Source organism: Enoplosus armatus, chromosome 2 (genome assembly GCF_043641665.1).
Source record: "Enoplosus armatus isolate fEnoArm2 chromosome 2, fEnoArm2.hap1, whole genome shotgun sequence".
NCBI classification, from domain to species: domain Eukaryota; kingdom Metazoa; phylum Chordata; class Actinopteri; order Centrarchiformes; family Enoplosidae; genus Enoplosus; species Enoplosus armatus.
The window spans coordinates 25,728,463-25,746,759 of NC_092181.1; the positions used below are offsets into that span (position 1 = coordinate 25,728,463).

General features: G+C 42.7%; 2 protein-coding genes across 2 annotated transcripts in view; one reads left to right on the forward strand and one right to left on the reverse strand.

Moving 5' to 3' along the window:
* The window catches only part of man2b1 (mannosidase, alpha, class 2B, member 1), an 11,256-nt gene extending 5,950 nt beyond the window's left edge, over window positions 1-5,306 (forward strand). Inside the window, exons 13-23 of the mRNA XM_070918004.1 lie at window positions 1-10; window positions 455-552; window positions 740-860; window positions 1,131-1,249; window positions 1,388-1,489; window positions 1,689-1,776; window positions 1,880-1,960; window positions 2,099-2,323; window positions 2,924-3,073; window positions 3,328-3,430; window positions 4,496-5,306. The exon at window positions 1-10 is cut by the window's left edge and continues 173 nt beyond it. Of these exons, the coding sequence (XP_070774105.1) occupies window positions 1-10; window positions 455-552; window positions 740-860; window positions 1,131-1,249; window positions 1,388-1,489; window positions 1,689-1,776; window positions 1,880-1,960; window positions 2,099-2,323; window positions 2,924-3,073; window positions 3,328-3,430; window positions 4,496-4,593 (1,195 nt within the window). The 3' untranslated portion in view covers window positions 4,594-5,306. The remainder of the gene's footprint in view (window positions 11-454; window positions 553-739; window positions 861-1,130; window positions 1,250-1,387; window positions 1,490-1,688; window positions 1,777-1,879; window positions 1,961-2,098; window positions 2,324-2,923; window positions 3,074-3,327; window positions 3,431-4,495) is intronic.
* Window positions 5,307-5,675: 369 nt separating this feature from the next.
* On the reverse strand, window positions 5,676-17,058 carry trmt1 (tRNA methyltransferase 1). Its single transcript, XM_070923053.1, has 15 exons — window positions 16,709-17,058; window positions 15,800-15,989; window positions 14,156-14,343; window positions 13,570-13,685; window positions 12,419-12,531; window positions 10,847-10,995; window positions 10,396-10,479; window positions 10,051-10,120; window positions 9,675-9,809; window positions 9,371-9,456; window positions 9,064-9,172; window positions 8,842-8,918; window positions 8,568-8,687; window positions 7,931-8,045; window positions 5,676-5,985 (listed from the first exon to the last, which is right to left on the reverse strand). The coding sequence occupies exons 1-15, from the start codon at window positions 17,056-17,058 to the stop codon at window positions 5,911-5,913; spliced, it is 1,977 nt and encodes a 658-aa protein (XP_070779154.1). The 3' UTR covers window positions 5,676-5,910.
* Window positions 17,059-18,297: the final 1,239 nt, after the last annotated feature.

Sequence of the window (18,297 nt, forward strand, 5' to 3'; positions counted from 1 at the left end):
CCAGAACAAGGTCTTTACCACAGCATTATCACACACCTGCTCTGCACCATGGGAAATAATACATGATGCTTTGCAGACAGGAAAACAAGCGTAAGACAACAGCGCGGTTTAAAGTTAAAGATGTCAATACAGTGTCATCCAAACCTAAATCCATCTTTTTTTGAAAATTGTATGAAACTGGAGGATTTAAATAATACATGTATTCCAAAGAAGTTCAGAAATTCAGTGTTCATGTACCGTTACAAGATGGATAAATTTCAGATTTCACTTCCTCACAGAATGGAGCTGTTTGATATTAGAAATGATTGCGTTGATGATGCTAACTAAAAGCTAATCCTGTGCACTTTGTACATGTTACTTGTACCTGTATGTATTTTCTAATCCTGATAAACATGTCAGACTACATTTGTATTCTCTTCTGAAAACAAAGTATTTGTGTGTCCACGTGTTCCAGTTCCTACGAGTGACCTTTGACCCCGACACCGGCCTCTTGAGCAGCCTCAGCAACCTGGAGACCAAACAGAGCATCAAACTGACCCAGAATTTCTACTGGTTGGTGTCTCTCTGATAGAAGCCCACCCAGAAACCCAAATACATTCTGAAACTTCGTGTTTGAACTTGAGCCGAGACTCGCAACAGTTTTTCCAGAGACGGCAGACTTTTGCTTGCCTTCTGTTCATTTCGTGTTTTGTGTTTTTTCTTTTTTATTCACGTGTTTGTGTGTGTGTTCATGTTCCAGGTACAACGCCAGTGACGGTGACAACTCAATGAGTAACCAGCCTTCAGGTGCCTACATCTTCAGACCCAACTCCTCCACACCTTTCATCATCAGCAGGGCGGCCAAGACGGAGAGCGTTCAGGTAGAGAGCGAGCAGCATCGCGGCTACGTTCACATCCAGCTTCATCATTAAGACACGGATTCATTTGATATCTCTTTAAACTCACAAGCCTGACGTCCTTACATGTTAAGTCTGTTTTATTCTATTTATATATGAATATCAGGCGGCTGTGTCACATCTGTTTGTATCAGGCGTGACACTCAGAAAGATGTTACCCATTAAATACTGAAACACTAAAAGTAATCATCAAAAAATGATTATTCATTCATATTGTGCCCCCCCCCCCTCCAGACCTCTGGTGTGCAGGAGGTGAGGCAGTGGTTTGCTCCCTGGGTGTCTCAGGTGGTTCGTCTCTACACTGACAGCAGAGCTCTGGAGCTGGAGTGGACCGTCGGACCGCTGCCCATTGAGTGAGTGTTTATCACAGATACCGTAAAGCGGTATATATGTTGATCTGCATGTTATTTTTGGTTTATTTCAATCATGTAAGTGTGGAATCAGGGCCAAAATGCATCTCTTTAATCTCTCCCTCTCTCTTCATCTGCTAGCGACGCCCTGGGGAAGGAGGTGATCACTCGTCTAGACACCAGCATCAAAACCTCTCAATATTTCTACACCGATTCCAACGGCAGAGAGGTGCTGCAGAGAAAGTAAGCTCGCTAGATTTTTAACAAACGTTGAAAGGACATTGTGACTAACTACCAAGATTTGGTAGACAGATTTGGTGGTGTCGAGTGTGTTTTACTGATCTCACTGTGTCGGAGGAAGAAAACTCAGAAATACTTTATTGATCCCCGGGGGGAAACTGTGTGTGTGTGTGTGTGTGTGTGTGTTTGTTTTGTCCTAAAGGAAAGATTTCCGGCCCTCTTGGCACCTAATACAGACGGAGCCCATTGCTGGAAACTACTACCCCATCAACTCCCGCGCTTTCATCAAGGTGTGTGTGTGTGTGAAAGGTTTTTCTAAAATAAAAAGAATCCACCTTTTAGAGGAAGTAGAAACCACTTTTTCTGTTCTGTTCCATCCCTTTGACCTTTCAGGATGATGTGGACCAACTCACTGTGGTGACGGATCGCTCTCAAGGAGGAGGCAGCATCCAAAACGGCTCTCTGGAGATCATGGTGAGACACACACACACACGGCTAATCCTTGTCAGGTAGTGAACTTGGATCAGACCGACACACACTCACTTTAACACTGTTTCTGTCTCAGTACACGAACACACACATACAGTCTCTCCCTGTTAACTCCACCCTCAGCTCCACCGCCGGCTGTTGTACGATGATGTTCGCGGTGTTGGCGAGCCTCTCAACGAGACCTCTGACATCTTCCCAGAGGGGCTGGTGGTCCGAGGCCGCCTCCTGCTCTCCTTAGACCGCCCGCCCAGCGCCGCCGACGCACACCGCCCCCTGGCCCAGGAGGTGGTACTGCAGCCGCTGCTGACATTCAGCGATGGAGATCTGCACCCAAACACTCGACTGGAGGTGAGTGAGGAGGAGCAGCAGAGTAATACATCGACTCTGCAGATCACCCAGCGTCCTAACCATCTTGGAAGTCATGTGATGAATTGGCTTAATGCAAATAATGCAAGAAATAGGTGTTAGTCTGTACAGGTCAAATAATTTCATATTAGAGGTAAGAATGTAAAACCTGAGACGTTAGATTGGCTAAAATGCTAACAATACAGACTAAATGTTATAAAGAATAATGTGAAAAGTATGTCCCTTGGCCCCGAACTGGGCTGGATATTTTCACCTGTTTTGTCCCTTTTTAATTTCAAAGCAACTCTCTGTAGAATTTGAACATTTTCTGACTTTGGCACCCCCCGAAGGTGGTTCTCATTTCACACAATCAGGAGAGCAGGCTGAGCTGTTGTAAGCTCGAGTTGTGCTGACATGAGCTAATCAGGTAGTTAGTGACACAGAGTTAACGTCTTACTAGTAGTTATAGAAACGATGATCCTGTAAATCATGTAAAACTCCTCAGACAGCAACTTTTAAATGTTTTTGTCCTGCTGAATGTTGTGAATGGACCGTATGACCGGAGTTACAGCAAGTCAGTGGTCTTCCTTTGCCTGTCTGTAGTTCTCTGGGCTGCAGGCGGCGCTGCCCCCTGCTGTCCACCTGCTCACACTGACTCAGTGGGACAAAGACTCGGTGCTGCTGAGACTGGAGCATCAGTTCCAGAGCTGGGAGAGCAAAGTGAACTCGCAGCCCGTCACTGTCAACCTGCAGGTCGGACATTCCAACACACATCTTACACTTTGACACTGTGATTATTAATGAATACGTATTATTTTTCTGCTAAATTAAACCCAAGCATTTCTTGGTTTAAGCTTAAAAACATAGTTTTCTGTGTGTTGTGGGGACATTTTATAGATTTAATGTTTAAATAAAGACGTGACGTAAATACAATGTATAATGTCAATGATTATTCATGTACTGTAATGCTAATTCTTATCGGCCTGTCTTGCTTTCTGTCTGTGTAGAAGCTGTTTTCCACTCTCGAGGTGCTGGGCGTGTCTGAACTGAACCTGTCAGCCAATCAGTGGAAAGACGAGATGACACGTTTTCACTGGACACCGCAGACAGGTACAGGACACCAAAGATCTACAACATGTATATTTAAAACAAATATATAGCTATAACAAATATTCTATAGTAGAATAAATGTCAGCAAACATGTCGGGTATTAAAAACAAGAGTAAAATCAGTAAGTAAGTACTAAAAGTCAGTAAGTGGCTGCAGTGTTTCTAACACCACATAATACAAAAGTGTGGCATGGAACAATAACTTCTTGATTGTGGTGTGCCGAGACCCTCAACAGTTAGAAATGTGTCAGAATCAGAAGTACTTTATTGATCCCCGGGGGGAAATTGTACATTAAAATCACTGGATATCTGCCAAGTGAATTATTAGATTGAAAGTGGCCATTTTGTTTTAATAGTGATGCCGGAGGAAAGTGTGTCCAAAATGGTAAAGGTTCATTCTGTGGAGAGCGTGAATGTGCGTGAACGAGTGACTAGAAAACACTTGGATTCTTCCTCTGGGGATCACGTATATCAACAGTACATTTTGTGACAGTCTTGGCCGTAGTTGTGGAGATAGTTGCTGTTTCTAAGATCGACTTGCCACTAACGGAGCAGGTTCTAACCCTGACCTTTAACCTTCGACCAGAGGAGATACATGCACTCAGAAATGAGTTGACAATCACGAAAAATGGCGGCCGAATGTTGGTGAATTCGTCTCGTCTGGCAGGAAGATGGACCGACTCGGCCGGGGGTTGAGGTCCCAGTTCAGTTTGAACAGCCGACTGAAGCTTTTCATTCTTCGAGGGATGCAATCACTGCTCCATTACGGTCAACTTAACTATAAGGACTATTTCCCCCGCAGGGACCAATCAAGCAGGCGGTGTAATATAATCAGTCATAAATGCATTATGGTTCACAGCTTTACAGTAAACTGTAGGGTGTTTATTGGCATTTTGGAAGAGGAGGTAGAATGAATTTGTTTCACTCTCCTGTTGCCGTTTCTACCTTTTGATTTTCTTTTGCGTCTTTGACCTTTCTGCTGCTGCTTTGTTATGAAGGTTGATGACACTTTTGTAGAAATGATGTCCGTTTCTGTTCTTTTTCACACGCTGTACCTACTTTTCAGATGAGAGGCCCCTGCTGAAGGACCTCGAAGACCCCTCCGTATGGGAGGTGACCTTGAGGCCGATGGAGATCCGAACCTTCCTGCTCAGAGTCAGATAGCCAATCACACGCTTCAGCAAGAAGTTGTAGATGAATTAGCGATGCAGTTTCAATCAAAGTTCCTGTGGCGTCTCGCTTGTGTATCGAGAATGAGAGGCTGTGTTCACACAGCTTGCGGTTTGATTTTGAGTGTGAAAGCGGGGATGGTCAACACTGCCCACCACATTAAATCAAATGTGGCCAGACGTACCCGCGCTGGGATTCCAGAAACGTGTCAAGATCGGGTTCGTTCTACTTCTACGAAGAAATAAACCGGATCTTGAGATGTTCTTGGACACCCAGCTGTGATTTTTAATTGCCTGTGACCAAGAAAGTCTCTTAGTGAGCAAGTCTTCCTCATGGCTGTCCAAACAGAAAGAAAGAGATGGTTATTTGCCACTTATTGACACCGAATGTCTGAACTTTTTTTGTACAATTTATGTACAGAATTAGCTGAAGCTGCCTTTTGTTCTGCTGACACATCAAAAATACTAAATCCCATTTTCAGCCCTTCGCTGACCTTTTCAGACTTTTCAGAATATTTAGCAGATTTTTTTCAGCACTTCCAATCACACGACTCAAAGACATTTTCTGTCTACAAATAAAACGGACGCCAACTTGTATTGACTGCCTGACGCAGTGCAACCTTTGTATTTCTGCCAATATGTATATATAGTGTTAAAAATGATTTTATACTGATCATCAAGCAGCTGATAATAAAGTTTGATACTGATGCCTGTTTTCTCTTTCTGTCCATCTTTGCTACCAGCAGGACAAGAATATATTTAAATCAATTACAAACTGCTTCCATAACTGTTTTAAGTGTTCTGCTGCCATTTCAAGTTAAATGCTTGTTGTAGGTACATTTGGATGCAGGTCTTCATAGAAGCTTCTCAACTCTTCATTAGACTCTGTCGAAAACATTTGTCGGTGACCAATAAGCTACCAAAGCTTAAACGTCTGTATTTGCTTTGATACGACACACGCTCAGCAGGTTTGTGAACACACTGTCGCACTAACCAACTAACACTCAGTCAAACCACCTGTTGAAAGTCAACCCGAAGAACAAGAGAAAACAGTGTGTAAAGTCAGCGTGAGGACTTTATTGGACTGAAACAGTCGGAAACAACATTAAAAAAGAACCTAAAACAAAAAGCTCATCAAACTGATTAATGGACATGTTCTGCTTATTAACAGATTTTAGGTATTTGTCCCTATCCAAAAACACAATCGGATTGCAGTGCATCATTCTCACTGTACCCAGGCTGCACGGGACCATTCGAACTTCCGAAATAAAAAGATTTAAATAGAAGAAAAAAACTGAATTAGAAGATTGAGTCATTCCATTTTCTCTTCATTTGTCCGCTCCAGGTCGTGGGAGTAGCAGCATTTGTCTCCATGGGCGCATGCTCCCTGAAAGAAAAGACAACAGTAACATAAATAACAGTCCTCAGAGGCGCTGGTGGACCCTGATGTTACATTACGGCCTCTAAAACAGCCGACGGGAAGATTTGACTGCGGCTGGTGAGAGCACTCAGCTTGTCTGGCAGAAAACCAACAGTGAGTGGCGACCGGCCAAAGCAGCTGATGGAGAGGACTTACTCCCCAGCGTGTGTCTAGTGTTTCATTTCCCACCCAGGACACAAAGACTAATTGTACTACTGGTATTTGAAGTGTAATTGGTATTTGAAGTGTAATTGGTATTTAAGTATCTGTCTCCCTTTAATTCGGTTAACTTCTGTTGCCAACATCATCACGAAGAAGATGAAGTGCTGAAACGATCCTCACCTGCAGTAAACTGCTGGAATAGAAACCAGGCTGCTATTCAGCTGCTAGGCTGCTTTTACTGCTCTGTACTCGAATATAAAATGTCAAAACTTCACTAAAAATGCTAAACATGCAGCAAATTAATTATTTTCTACAAAATCCTGATGAATGATCACAATCCCTATATCATAAGAAATAAACTCTTCAAACAGTAGTGCCTGGTATTGAATTTAAGGTAAATTTAAACACCAAATTTCGTACTGAATGCAACTTTAAATGGATAGTTTTTGTCTCCACCACCTCCACCAAAAGACACCTGCTAAATGCTCCACTATGTTCAGCAGCTGCTGCATCTAAAAACAACACTGATGAGAGCGGAGAGATTGAGCAAAAAACAACGCGGAAATGTTCTGTAGACCTGAGAGCAACTGCAGAGTCATTTGACCCATTGTTCATATAAAAATATCAATTTACACAGCTTTAAAAGTCAGTAAAACTCGGAAACAACTTGCATTATTTTAGGCTTTTTAAGCCACCCTAAAAAGTAATGCACACATGTTCCTCTCTTCTTAAGTTGAGTAAAACAAACAAACACAAATGCAACTAAGAACATGACCTTCTCACATTGCTACAACTTGAAAATGTTGTGGGAAATTGCTTAAAACACACAAGTTGTTCCATCATCGATATATGAAAACAATGTTGATTCAACCCACAGCCAATTCGTGAACCCTCTCAGCACTGTAACAGGTAGGCAGATGGGCTTTCTTTCTTCCCAGAATGGCAGCGAGGACTTCTGAATAATTCATAAATCATTAATGAAATTTGGCGTCATTAGGGTCTGTGTTAAGACGGGCATGTCCTCAGGCATCGGGACGGTTTTATCTTCCAGCACAAAAGTGATTGGATCATTTTAGTTATAAAGCCACAGACAAATTGTTCATGTGTCAACTGCTGTTCTAGGAAAACAAATGAGTCGGGTTGATCTTTTCCAGGAGAAAAAGTCTGTTCTCGGAAGAGAGAGGAAAAAAAAAAAAAGGTTGTTATTTCCAAGAAAATAGCCTTTGTTGCACAGGAAGAAAAGTGTCAAATGTTTAGCAGGAGCAGCCATGAATTAACAAAGAGTTCCACCTACAGAAACGTCATCAGAAGAACACCAGACATCAGAGGGCCGCCCACTCTGTTTGATTGACAGGCAATGTTTAAGGATTGTGTGTGTGACTACTTTACATTACAAAAAACTGACGTGGAAAAACTTGCATGTTCTAGTTTTCAGAGGGTGAATATATGGAAACCAGGCAGAAACATGTTTTTGTGCCAGTTTCATTTTTAGTTAGAGCTGGGCTACTTAACATTATTATGCATCTGGTTTTTTGTTTCAGTCCACCATCCTCTTAATATTCCTGTCGAACTTACCGTTTCCGCCCGGTTTCAAACCAAGGTCCCGGGATTTGTAAACCGAGAGAACAGATTTACACATGGCTGTTTTTTGTTTTTTTCTAAGCTGACCCCAAGGCGGCTCTGTATTTATCTGATCCCAGCACAGCTCACAGGTCCCGTCGTGCTGTTTCCTGCCTCTAGGTGAACTGACCTGTCTGAACTTCTTGCAGGGGAAGTCTTTTAGCTGAGACGAGTCTGTGACCTGGTTCTTTCTCTTGTTCTGGCACTTCTTCCTCTTGTCCTGCAGGTCAGTAGAGATACCGCCACTGGAGGAGAGAACGAAAGGTTAGAGAGGGATGGACGAAGGAAAAGTAGAAAGGACAAATAAGATGAAGGTAGGAAGGAGATAAAGAAGAGAGAAATGAAGAAGATGGAGAAGCAACATGTGCAAGCAGCGAATCAAAATGGAAGGAGAATCTGAATTCACAGCTTTATTCTCTAAAATGACAATTACCAGTAGTTTAAGTGACTAGTTCAGGAAGTTTACAAGTCTGCAAAAAAAAGCCATAAATATATTGTTTCCTCTCTAATTTCAGCTCGACATCTAAAATGTTTGGGTTCATCGTTTTTAATGAGAAATCAGCCCTTTCATGCAAACGTTTACCCTGTGATTATTATTCATTTTCAAACTCTCAATTCTTTCTCGATCAAAGTTTCAGACACATTTCCAGACATACCGCTGAAGTCAATCGTGTCTTATCTTGGACCGTCCACAAAACTATGGCTGCTTGTTGTGTGTTAGTCTGTCAGTGTGTGTGTTCTGGGAGCATGTTGGTTGTGTTAGTTACCTGGCTTTGGCGCGAGCTTTGGGTCCCCAGAAGGCCTGAGGATTCTCCTGGAACCGGGTCAGGTGGCGTTTACGGGACTGAGGGTTGGCGTCCTCCCTCACAGTGAAACAGGCTTCTAGGCTAAACACACACACAAATGTAAATAAACTCACATGAAGTGGTTTGCATTGTACAACAGTAGAAACCTTCTCAGTATCATTCACTTGATACTGTGGGTCCACTGAAGGGTCACTGAAAAACTGGGTGGACTTTCAAGTCTCGGATGTGGTCTCACCTGGGCTCAGTGGAGAGGATCTTGAAAGCGGGGCTAGTCTCTGACAGCTTCTCCCTCTTCACAGGGTTGGCCTTCTCCTGTGGCAGACGACCAATCAAACATACATGTGTAAGTAAAACTGATGCATTATGTGATTCAGGAGACCAGCTGTAATGGATCGGGGAATTCTAGCATCCCCTCAGCTTCTGACTCAGCAGACACAAGTAAATTAGTTCCGTTTACCCAGCATCGCATGATGTCCCAGAGGGCCGCAGGAGGAGCGTCCGTCTTGATGGCGTTCTTACAGGCATGAGAGAGAGAAACCCTGTGACCAGCATGAAGGAGAGCAGACCTGCAGAGGGGGGGAGAGGGGGGGGAGGCTAGGATGAGTTGATTGCAGCTTGCAGCTAATGAAGGGTAGGAACAGTTTGCAGTGCGTGCTGAAAGGAGACAACAGATGGATTCACAAATATTTCTCAAAAACAAGACAAAGCTGCAAAAATAAAGAAATGCACTATGGTTTCTCGTGTGTGTGTGTGTGTGTGTTTACCTAAACTGGAGCAGGGGTGGAGTATTGCAGTGTATCGTGCTGCTCAGACTGTCCACAGTGCAATAAAGAGGCACATCCTCTAACTCCTGAAACAAACAGCACATCAGAGTGATGATGCGTCTGGTAGGAAGTAGGAACTGAAGCTGTCAGTCAGGAAGATTTATCAGACTCATTAAAAATAATATCTAAAATGTATAAAAGTATTTTTTCACACAATGTGAAGTTACTTGATGCAACTAACCGCACCCACATGACAATACCACAAGCCCCATGATGAGAGCTTATGTAAAAGGAAAATGAATACCTCAGTCACCATGCTGAGCATGCCCTCAATACGTTTGGATGTCCCAAATCGGGACGGGTTCCCCGACACAGCAGACAAAACCTTCTGGACAAATGCCAAGTCATGGATGGACTCCGCCCACATGGGACCACCCAGCTGCAGGGAGGACAGACACGGGCTTCAGCTTGTGTATTCTACAGTTTGTGTTTGCACAGTAATAACTTACAGTCACATATTAGGTGTAAATACTGAGAACAAACTTACAGATGCAAAAAGAGCCATAAAAACCAACAATAAAAGCCCATATAAGCAATTTCTCTGTGTATAACTATGAATGCAGAACATTTACATTTAACGTTTATATGATGTGTGTTAGTGAGCGCTGTATGTGTCTCACCTGATGTCTCTGTCCACAGTGTTCACACTGTGGTCCAACTGGGGGTCCGGTGGCAGGAGAATACTTCATACTGAAATCACAGCAAATTCATCTTTAGTACACACGTGCCATCAACCAGAAGCTGTCACAACTTTATTGACAAGAGAGTCGACAGCCACGCCGGTGACTCTGTGAGACCATATTCAGGCCCAGTGGTGCAAGTGGATATTTCCCTGAAACTTTTTAGATCTGATGTCTCAATGATGTCACATTTTTATTTTAAGCAGAGGCTCCAGAGTTTTCTGATCCTTTCATTTTACATTAAAACAGCAGAAAGACCCAGTTGTACAGTGTGGACCGTCTTACTGTTTTCCATTGCTCGTTCTCCTGCCCATTCTCTGTAAGTGAAAAGACCCGCAGCCGACACAGTTGTAGACCAGAGCCTGTTTACTGCAACACAAGACAGGAAAAAAAGGTGTGTTTCATCACTTTTTGTCAGAAATAACTCATTTCCATGTGTGTATGTATACATGTATCTGCACAGCAGTGCATCCTGTAGGCTGTAATTACACTTAATATTCTAATTATGACTCTCCTTACAATTCACCTAAATAATCAACATTTTCAAACGGTCCCATATTTCTAATATTTCTCATTTTCTTTATCGCACTAAGTTCTGCTGCTGCCATTATTTTTAGTATTTGTTGCTGCGGTGACCCAGTTTTCACTTCATTCAACTTTCATCATGTATCAGCCTTTGTTAGACGGCAGTACACTGTACGTGTGTGTGTGTGTGTGTGTGTGTTTGAGTGAGCACCTGGCTGAGTTTTTGACCGTGGCCTGCCCCGTGAAGACACGTACAAAGACCCTAATGTAAAAGTCGACGCTGACGGACAGCAGGGGCCTGATGTATCGCTGGTGCACCCCCGCCCTCTGGTCCAAACTGTGGAGGATGATGCGAAGAGCCTGCGGGGGGTGAAAAAAAAGAGACAGACACACATTCTTTTTTTTCTTGATGTGAATGTCTCTGACAAAGTCTGACATTTTTGCACCATTTGCAGGGCAGAAAACAGGACTAAAAACAGTGAAAAGTGAAGGAAACGTTTTCTGCTGGTCCTGCTCTCATTATAAAGTCCTTCTCTTACTGAAGCTTACTGAGGTTCACATGAAACCATGTTGAGTATTTGTCATCAAAAGCCTGAAAATATCTCATTACTGATGGATTTTGTGTTTGCAAGGATTTTGTTTTATATATAGTGATTATCACCAGCTTTTCAATCTTGTAAAAACAGACTAGAATAGAGAGTTCTTCATCTTTACAGTATCTTTTCTGTTTCGTTACTACCACTAGGGTGCACCAAAGTCAGAAATCTACAAAGTTATAATCGTGAAATCAACCCTGTTTTTAACACTCTTTATGGTCTGCTTTTTTTTCAGCCATAGCCCTTCAATGTATTTACGTATGACCTCTCTATATAGTAGTTTTCCATGTTAGTGTCACTGATGTCAGCTTTACTGTTTACTTCCACTCTTCCCGGTTGTATCAGAGCTGTATTGAGTCGCTGCAGCTAATGCAAACCAAACATTTCCTTTTACCGTGAAGCAGTCACAGGAAACACTGTATTTGTCACCACAGTTAGCGCTAGCTTGGACAGCGAGCTGCAGCTGAAGAGCTGCAGGCGACAGGCTTCACACCTCCAACTCCTCGGCAAGGTTACAAACTTCACTGTGCCCTGCTGCTGTGTGAAAAACTACTTGCATCGTGTGCAGCATGAAATCATGAAGTGTGGTTGCCCATGGCATGATATAAAAAGGGCAATTATTGACCGACTTCTTTATTAAAACCACGTTTGTGTGGCTGCTCTGTAAACAGATGCATCAGTTGCTCTTCAGTTGTATTTCTGACAAAGTAGCTGTTTAAGTGTTTGTTGCACCCAGAACTCTGGCACCTGTAGTAATAAACCACACTTGCCGTTACCAGCAGTAACACAAGTGTAGCCGAAATCAACCAGGACCGAAACCTTAAGGATTATAACGTTAAGACGCCAGGGGCAGCAAAATGTCATCAGTCTGGAGGATTTTTCCTCATCATTCTATCCTTGTGAAAAAAAGTCCCCTAGTGAGTATACGAATACAAACACAGACACACACACACAGACACACACACACACACAGTTCACCAACATGTAGCCTCAGGCCAGAATCCATGGCAACATCTACTGTGTTTCTGTCAGAGCCACACACATACTGTACGCACTCATTCACAAAGGATAAAGACATGATAATGCAAACATGGTGACATGTCTGTGCATGTTCTCTATGTGCATTGTGTGTGTGTGTGTGTGTGTGTGTGTGTGTGTGTGTGTGTGTGTGTACTCTGTGCCCTCACCATCTCATGACAGTATCTGGCTTTGATGGAGACTGAACCGTATTTGCTGTAGCAGGTCTCTCCACTGTTTCCTGCCATTACCGCCATGTCTGTACATGTTATACACAACAGACCTGAGACAGAGAGACACAGAGAGAGACAGAGAGTCAGCAAATATGACAAAAGAGAAGAGCAGGAAATATAAAAGACTATCTTTAAAACACAGGTTATATAGTAGAGTAAAATAACTCTTTGTTTTAACCTTCTGGTTAGAGATTCTCAAAACAGGGCAGTTCAGATGGTGTCAGATTGGCTGCCAAGTCTAAACATCCGTCATTGTACTGTCCTATAAAGCAAACTCATTGTGCGACTCAAAACGTATTTCACAAACAATATCTGCCCTACTTCTGATCCAACTGTCTAGCTGATTTTATGCCATTTTTTGAAATGTCATGAAAAATAAAAGGCGATTTGAGTGCGTTTCCTTCACCGAGTGAAAGCAAACAAACACATTTTATGAATGTCAACCAAATCCATAAGAAGAACGGTGAGTTTCAGGGATGGATTAGTATTGAGCAAAGTAATATTGTTTGAAAATGACACATAAGAGGTCAAATCTTTCAGGTGGTCTTAAAAAAAAAAAAAAAGGTAACCTCTCCAGTTTTCTTCCCAGAAATCCTGAGATGTTGCTTCAGTAAAATGCACATGAGCATAGTCATATCTGTCAATATGGCTGCTCAGTGATCATTTTTACCAAAAGAACCAAGAGGAAGCAGCCAAAAAAGTTTCCTTGGACGGAGTGGTCTCTGCTGTTTAGGAAGCAGTTTGTTTTCGCTCTAAAGTTTTCTTTTATTGCTAATTGTTCTGATCGACCACTTAATTAAGTGAGCCAGGAACACGCTTGAAAATGTTAAAATCTTGACTGTAAAAAAAGCTCTCTGTGTCGCATGTAACATTAGACTTTTCCAGAAGACAGTCGCAGACGAGCAATATCCCACAAATTTACTTCATGACATTGATGAAATGTGATTTGCTTTCCAAATTCACACAATGATGATCTGAGAAAATACTATGAAAACACTGCAAATACAGCGATAGAGTTGTTTACTATGAAACTAATTCAAAAGGTAAAACAGACCCAGAGACTAAAGAAAAAGCAGATGAGGACCCACCTCCCTCACTGACAGCCTGCACAGCGGCATCCAAGAAGGAAGCCGGGCTACCGTAGGGATCCAGATCGATTACATCATAACGCTCCTTCTTCCCTCGCATCTCATACATCAGCATACTGAAGCAGGAAGATTAAAAAGAGAGGGGAGTGAAAAACAAATGTCGGCAAATCCAAATCCATAACCACTAAAAGAAACGAATAATTTAAATATGGAGCAGAGAGGGATGGAGAAACACGATGAGTCAAGGCCAGTTAAAAAAAGAAGAGCAGATTAGTTCAGAGAAGAAAAGGATTAAAGAGGAAAGAAGAAGAGAGGCATGACGACTCGGCTGAAAGAAAAGGGCCCAAAGAGTTCATCAAAGAAGAAAAGCAAAGAGACAAGAATGGAGGAGATGAGAAGAGGAGCAGAGGAATGAATAGAACAAGAGGTCAAAGGTGAAGACTGGAGAGGAATGAAGATGAGAGAAGCAATAAATACAAGAGGAGGAGGAAGAATAGGAGTCAAATTGGTGAAGCAGACAAATAACAAGGGCAGAGGCAGACTAACAGCAAACAAGCGCTTCCCTGAATGTGCTGAGTAATCATACCTGGCGTCCCTGCAGCTGGCCTGGAGCAGGTGGCTGACTCCGTTGTACTGGGCGTTCCTGGCGATCAGCGCCGCAGCCTTGGTGGAGAAGTCATTGGCGGTGACGCTCTGCAGGCCCGGGACCTCCAGAGCGAAACGCACCGAGCGAAGACCGGACGCCGCCAGACCCTCCAGCACACGGAGACCCCGCTGAAACGGAGGGTCGAGGAAACAATCTTAAAGCTGCATGAGGGCAGCAGAACAAGCCGTAAACACAACATTCCCAACTTATAAAGTCAGCGATGTGGCAAACTTGTTAGCACGTCCAGCAGATACGGAGCTACATTAGCATTCATTTGGAGTTGTGTTTGTGTGTCTGATGAATTCAAGTCCAATATTTAGTTTCTGTTTTGGTCTCTACCAACTCCTGAGAGAAATATCTTAGATGCTAATGTTAAACTTTGCCAGTCTGCCGTAGTGTACAGCGGGTTTATAAGAGCTTTTTCAAAGACGCTGATGAGAGTGAACCAAAACAGTAAAGCTGCGAGCCGTGAAACCAAAACAATGAGCTGAAAGACGCTAAACAGCTCCTGAGAGCTGAGGAGAGTCGGGCGACAGTTCTCCACGGGTTCATCACTACAGTGACTCCTTTCACATGCATGTCGTCATTTGATCCGTGATGTTATTACGAAAGTATTGATTGTAGCAGCTGATAGGTAGCAGAGCATGTTTTCACAGGCTAAATACCAACCGTTGTAACAGAGAATGGAACTGAGAATTTTCCTTACTCCTGTAGTTCAGCAGCTGTAGATATTCCACTAGGAAATTAAAATTAATTTTACATGTAATCACTGGCAGGATTGATTGAAACAGCAAATGTCCAATCTGATCACTGCGTCCACGTAAAGCTGGAGTCACCAACAATGACTGAACATCTTTTGCACCAACAGGACAAAACTCAGGTCCTTACTGACAGCTAATGACATTATTTCAACATAATGAAATCCTTCAAATTTTCAAAAACTGATCTAATTACCTCTCTCTACCTCTTGGGGCCACCAGAGTGTGAAATTACCTGATGCAACATTACCATAAGTCATTTGATGGAAGCCCTCATCCAAACTGCTTTACGCTGGCATCAGTGTGTATATTTTTAGCTTGGGAAACCCCAGTGGGACTCAAACCACTAACCCAGACAGTGTTAATACTTTGTTTCGAGCTACAGAACCACACTCGTGGCCTCAGAACATTGGATTTGTCAAAGAACAACATTTTCTACTTTTTCTGTCCGGCTTTCTCTTCTTTCATTTTCAGTTTTGGTCACTGTTTATGTCTCTGCTATGTCAGCAATATAAGATACAGTTATACCAGTATGTTGTACTGGTAAAATGTGGATTTTGTGCCTCAGTTATTGTATAACCTATTATTTCATGTTTTTGTGAGAGTAATTACACGTGAAGAGAAAATTAATTTACATCAAATTTGGAGTAAAATAAACTTGTATTTGTAGCAGAGAAATAAACATAAGACACATTTTCGTTTAAACTGGACAAGCTGGATACATATTTGTAAATAAATTATTTCCATTAATAAATTCATTCAGTGGGATTTGTCTTAGCTAAGATAACTGTAGCAAGATGGAAATAACACTGTAAAATCTACGTACCTCACATTTCTCCCCCGCTGTTGCAGTTATGGCTGGCTCCTCCGCTCCATTTTTCTCCTCCGTCTGTACGTCGGCCTCGTTCGTCTCCTCTGACAGAGAGACCACCACCCTCTTTTTCTCTCCAGGCACCACCACCTTCACCCCGCGCTGAGCCAGCAGATCTCTGGCAAACTCTGTGATCACAGCACATCTGGGAAGCAAAAATTATTTACTGTATATATCACGATGGGATAAATGACAGAACTCACTAAATAATAATGAGAGATACTATTCTAGTCTGCTAATGGTGTAAAATCAGAAATGTTGTCCCATAGTGACACATATTATTGTGCAGGTTCTTGTGTTTGAGAGGCAGACTTGTCCCTGCTTTGAAAAAAATATATATTCAAAGCATGACTGGCAGACAACTATGATCACACAATTCAAATCGGGGAGGGCCGGGCCAGCAAAGTAAAATATGGCTGCAGGATGTGTGTTAGGGGTGGGCGACATCTACCGAATTGGCATGTGTCGTGTCCACAGTGAAACATCGCGATGGGCGATGATATCGTTGTTGTTTAGGTTCCTCAGAGAGAGCGGGAGGGTTCGCTCTAGGGTAAGTTTTAATCCTCAGTTTTGTGATACAAATAAAGACTCACCCCCTGATTTACTTCGGCAGGTAGATTCATTTTTATGTTTGCGCTTAATTAAAACATGCTTTCACTGGCCGGTAAATAGTGTGATTAAATAAGTTGTTCCTTCAGTAAATCAAGCGCAAGGAGCTATTACAATAGTTAGAATAAACCCATCCTTCATTTTTGGGCTCTCTGGCTGACATTACTTAAAATACATTCAATCAGCATAACCGTCTTCCACCATGTCTTTTTGATGCAGATCTGGATGCAGGTGCAAGCAGGTGTTTATGCTTACGTCAAATCTCTGTTAAACTCCTGGACTGGGTTGTAAAACACCTCATTAGCACTGGGAAACAAGATGGCCGCCTTTCCCTCCTTGACCACCGTCTCCCCAGGTAACAGTCCTGCAAGAGGCGTCTTCTCCGTGTCCGCTGCTGTGTCGGTGAGTGTGGGAGGAGGTTTGGTGGAGGGAACCTCTGGGTCCTGAGCAGTTCTTAGGGACTCCATGGATTTAAGTCCCGTGCTGGGAGCAGCAGAACTGCCTACACTCCACCGAAGAGTCTGTCTGGCCAAATGGGTGCAGGACGGATGCAGATGATGGGGGATGATGATGTGGGGGAACAGCCGAGCTGTCCACACCAGCATAAAGAAACACTGCCTATAAAAAGACAAACAACGCGTAACTCTTTGGTTATTGTAGACCAAGATATGTACTGAGCTTGATTTTACAGCTGAAAAATAAACGGCTGGTAGACAAACAATGACATGAAGACAGTGTTTATGAGCCAACATATACACTGAAATCTGTCAATAACATCGTCCATGTCGATGTGTCATCTAGGCTGTAGTTTAAATAAGCTTGCAGATTTGGATGTGTCTAATATAAACCTGTATCGACACATTACATCACCCTCTATAAAGCCTTCTGACCCACCTCTGGATGACAGTGTTAGTAAATGGGGGGAATGCAGGTGTGACTGACTGAACATTACGTATCCTGAGTGGCCTTGTCAGTTAAAAAGAATCTCGGACTACAACTAATGATTATTCTGATATCATTATGGCTTCATGTTCATTATTTTTTTCAATGAACTTATTAATTAATCCATCCAGAAAATGACAGAAAACACTGAAAACTGCTCCTGTCATGTACAGGTTGCTTTAAACAGTACAAGGCCACATGATATGATCTTGTCTTTCACTACAGTAAACTTACATGCCAGTGCAAATCAGTTAGAACAAAACAATCAACTGAACATAATCCCAAAAATATTCAGTTTACATTGATATAAAAGCAGCAAATCCTCACATTCAAGAGAGAATATTTAAATTTTTGCTTGATAAAGTACTTCATTATTTACCGACGTTCAAAGTTCCACTTGATTGCTGTTAAATTCTTCAATTGATGTGAATCTTAAGAAGTCGTTTCAGCAGTAGAGTCAACCCGGGGATTAAGTAGCCAAGTCATCTGACCTGTAGCTTTACCTTCAGTACCTTTAGCTTCGTGTCTTTCAATACGGCTTCCGTTACGGTGGAGTGAAAATGTTACTTTGGCTAAACTGGCTCAATGAAACCAAACTTGGGCCATTAACAAGATAGAAGAAAGATGCATAACATGACTTCACAGCAGCAAAGTTATTCGCCGGTTTGCTAGCTAAGCTACGCCTTGTAAACAGATTTACCTGCGACTCTCCCTCTAGGCGGACACTGCTTTCCTGATTTGTCTTGGATTTTATTGTAAAAGCGACACAGGTGGTCGTGCGGCGACTCTGTCCTCACTGTTGTAGCGTAGGCTCGGTTTCCAGTGTACTCTCACGTTAGCACATGGAGGCAGCCATGTTTGGAGCGTCTCTACGGAAGCCCGCACGGCCAGCGGAGAGAAGC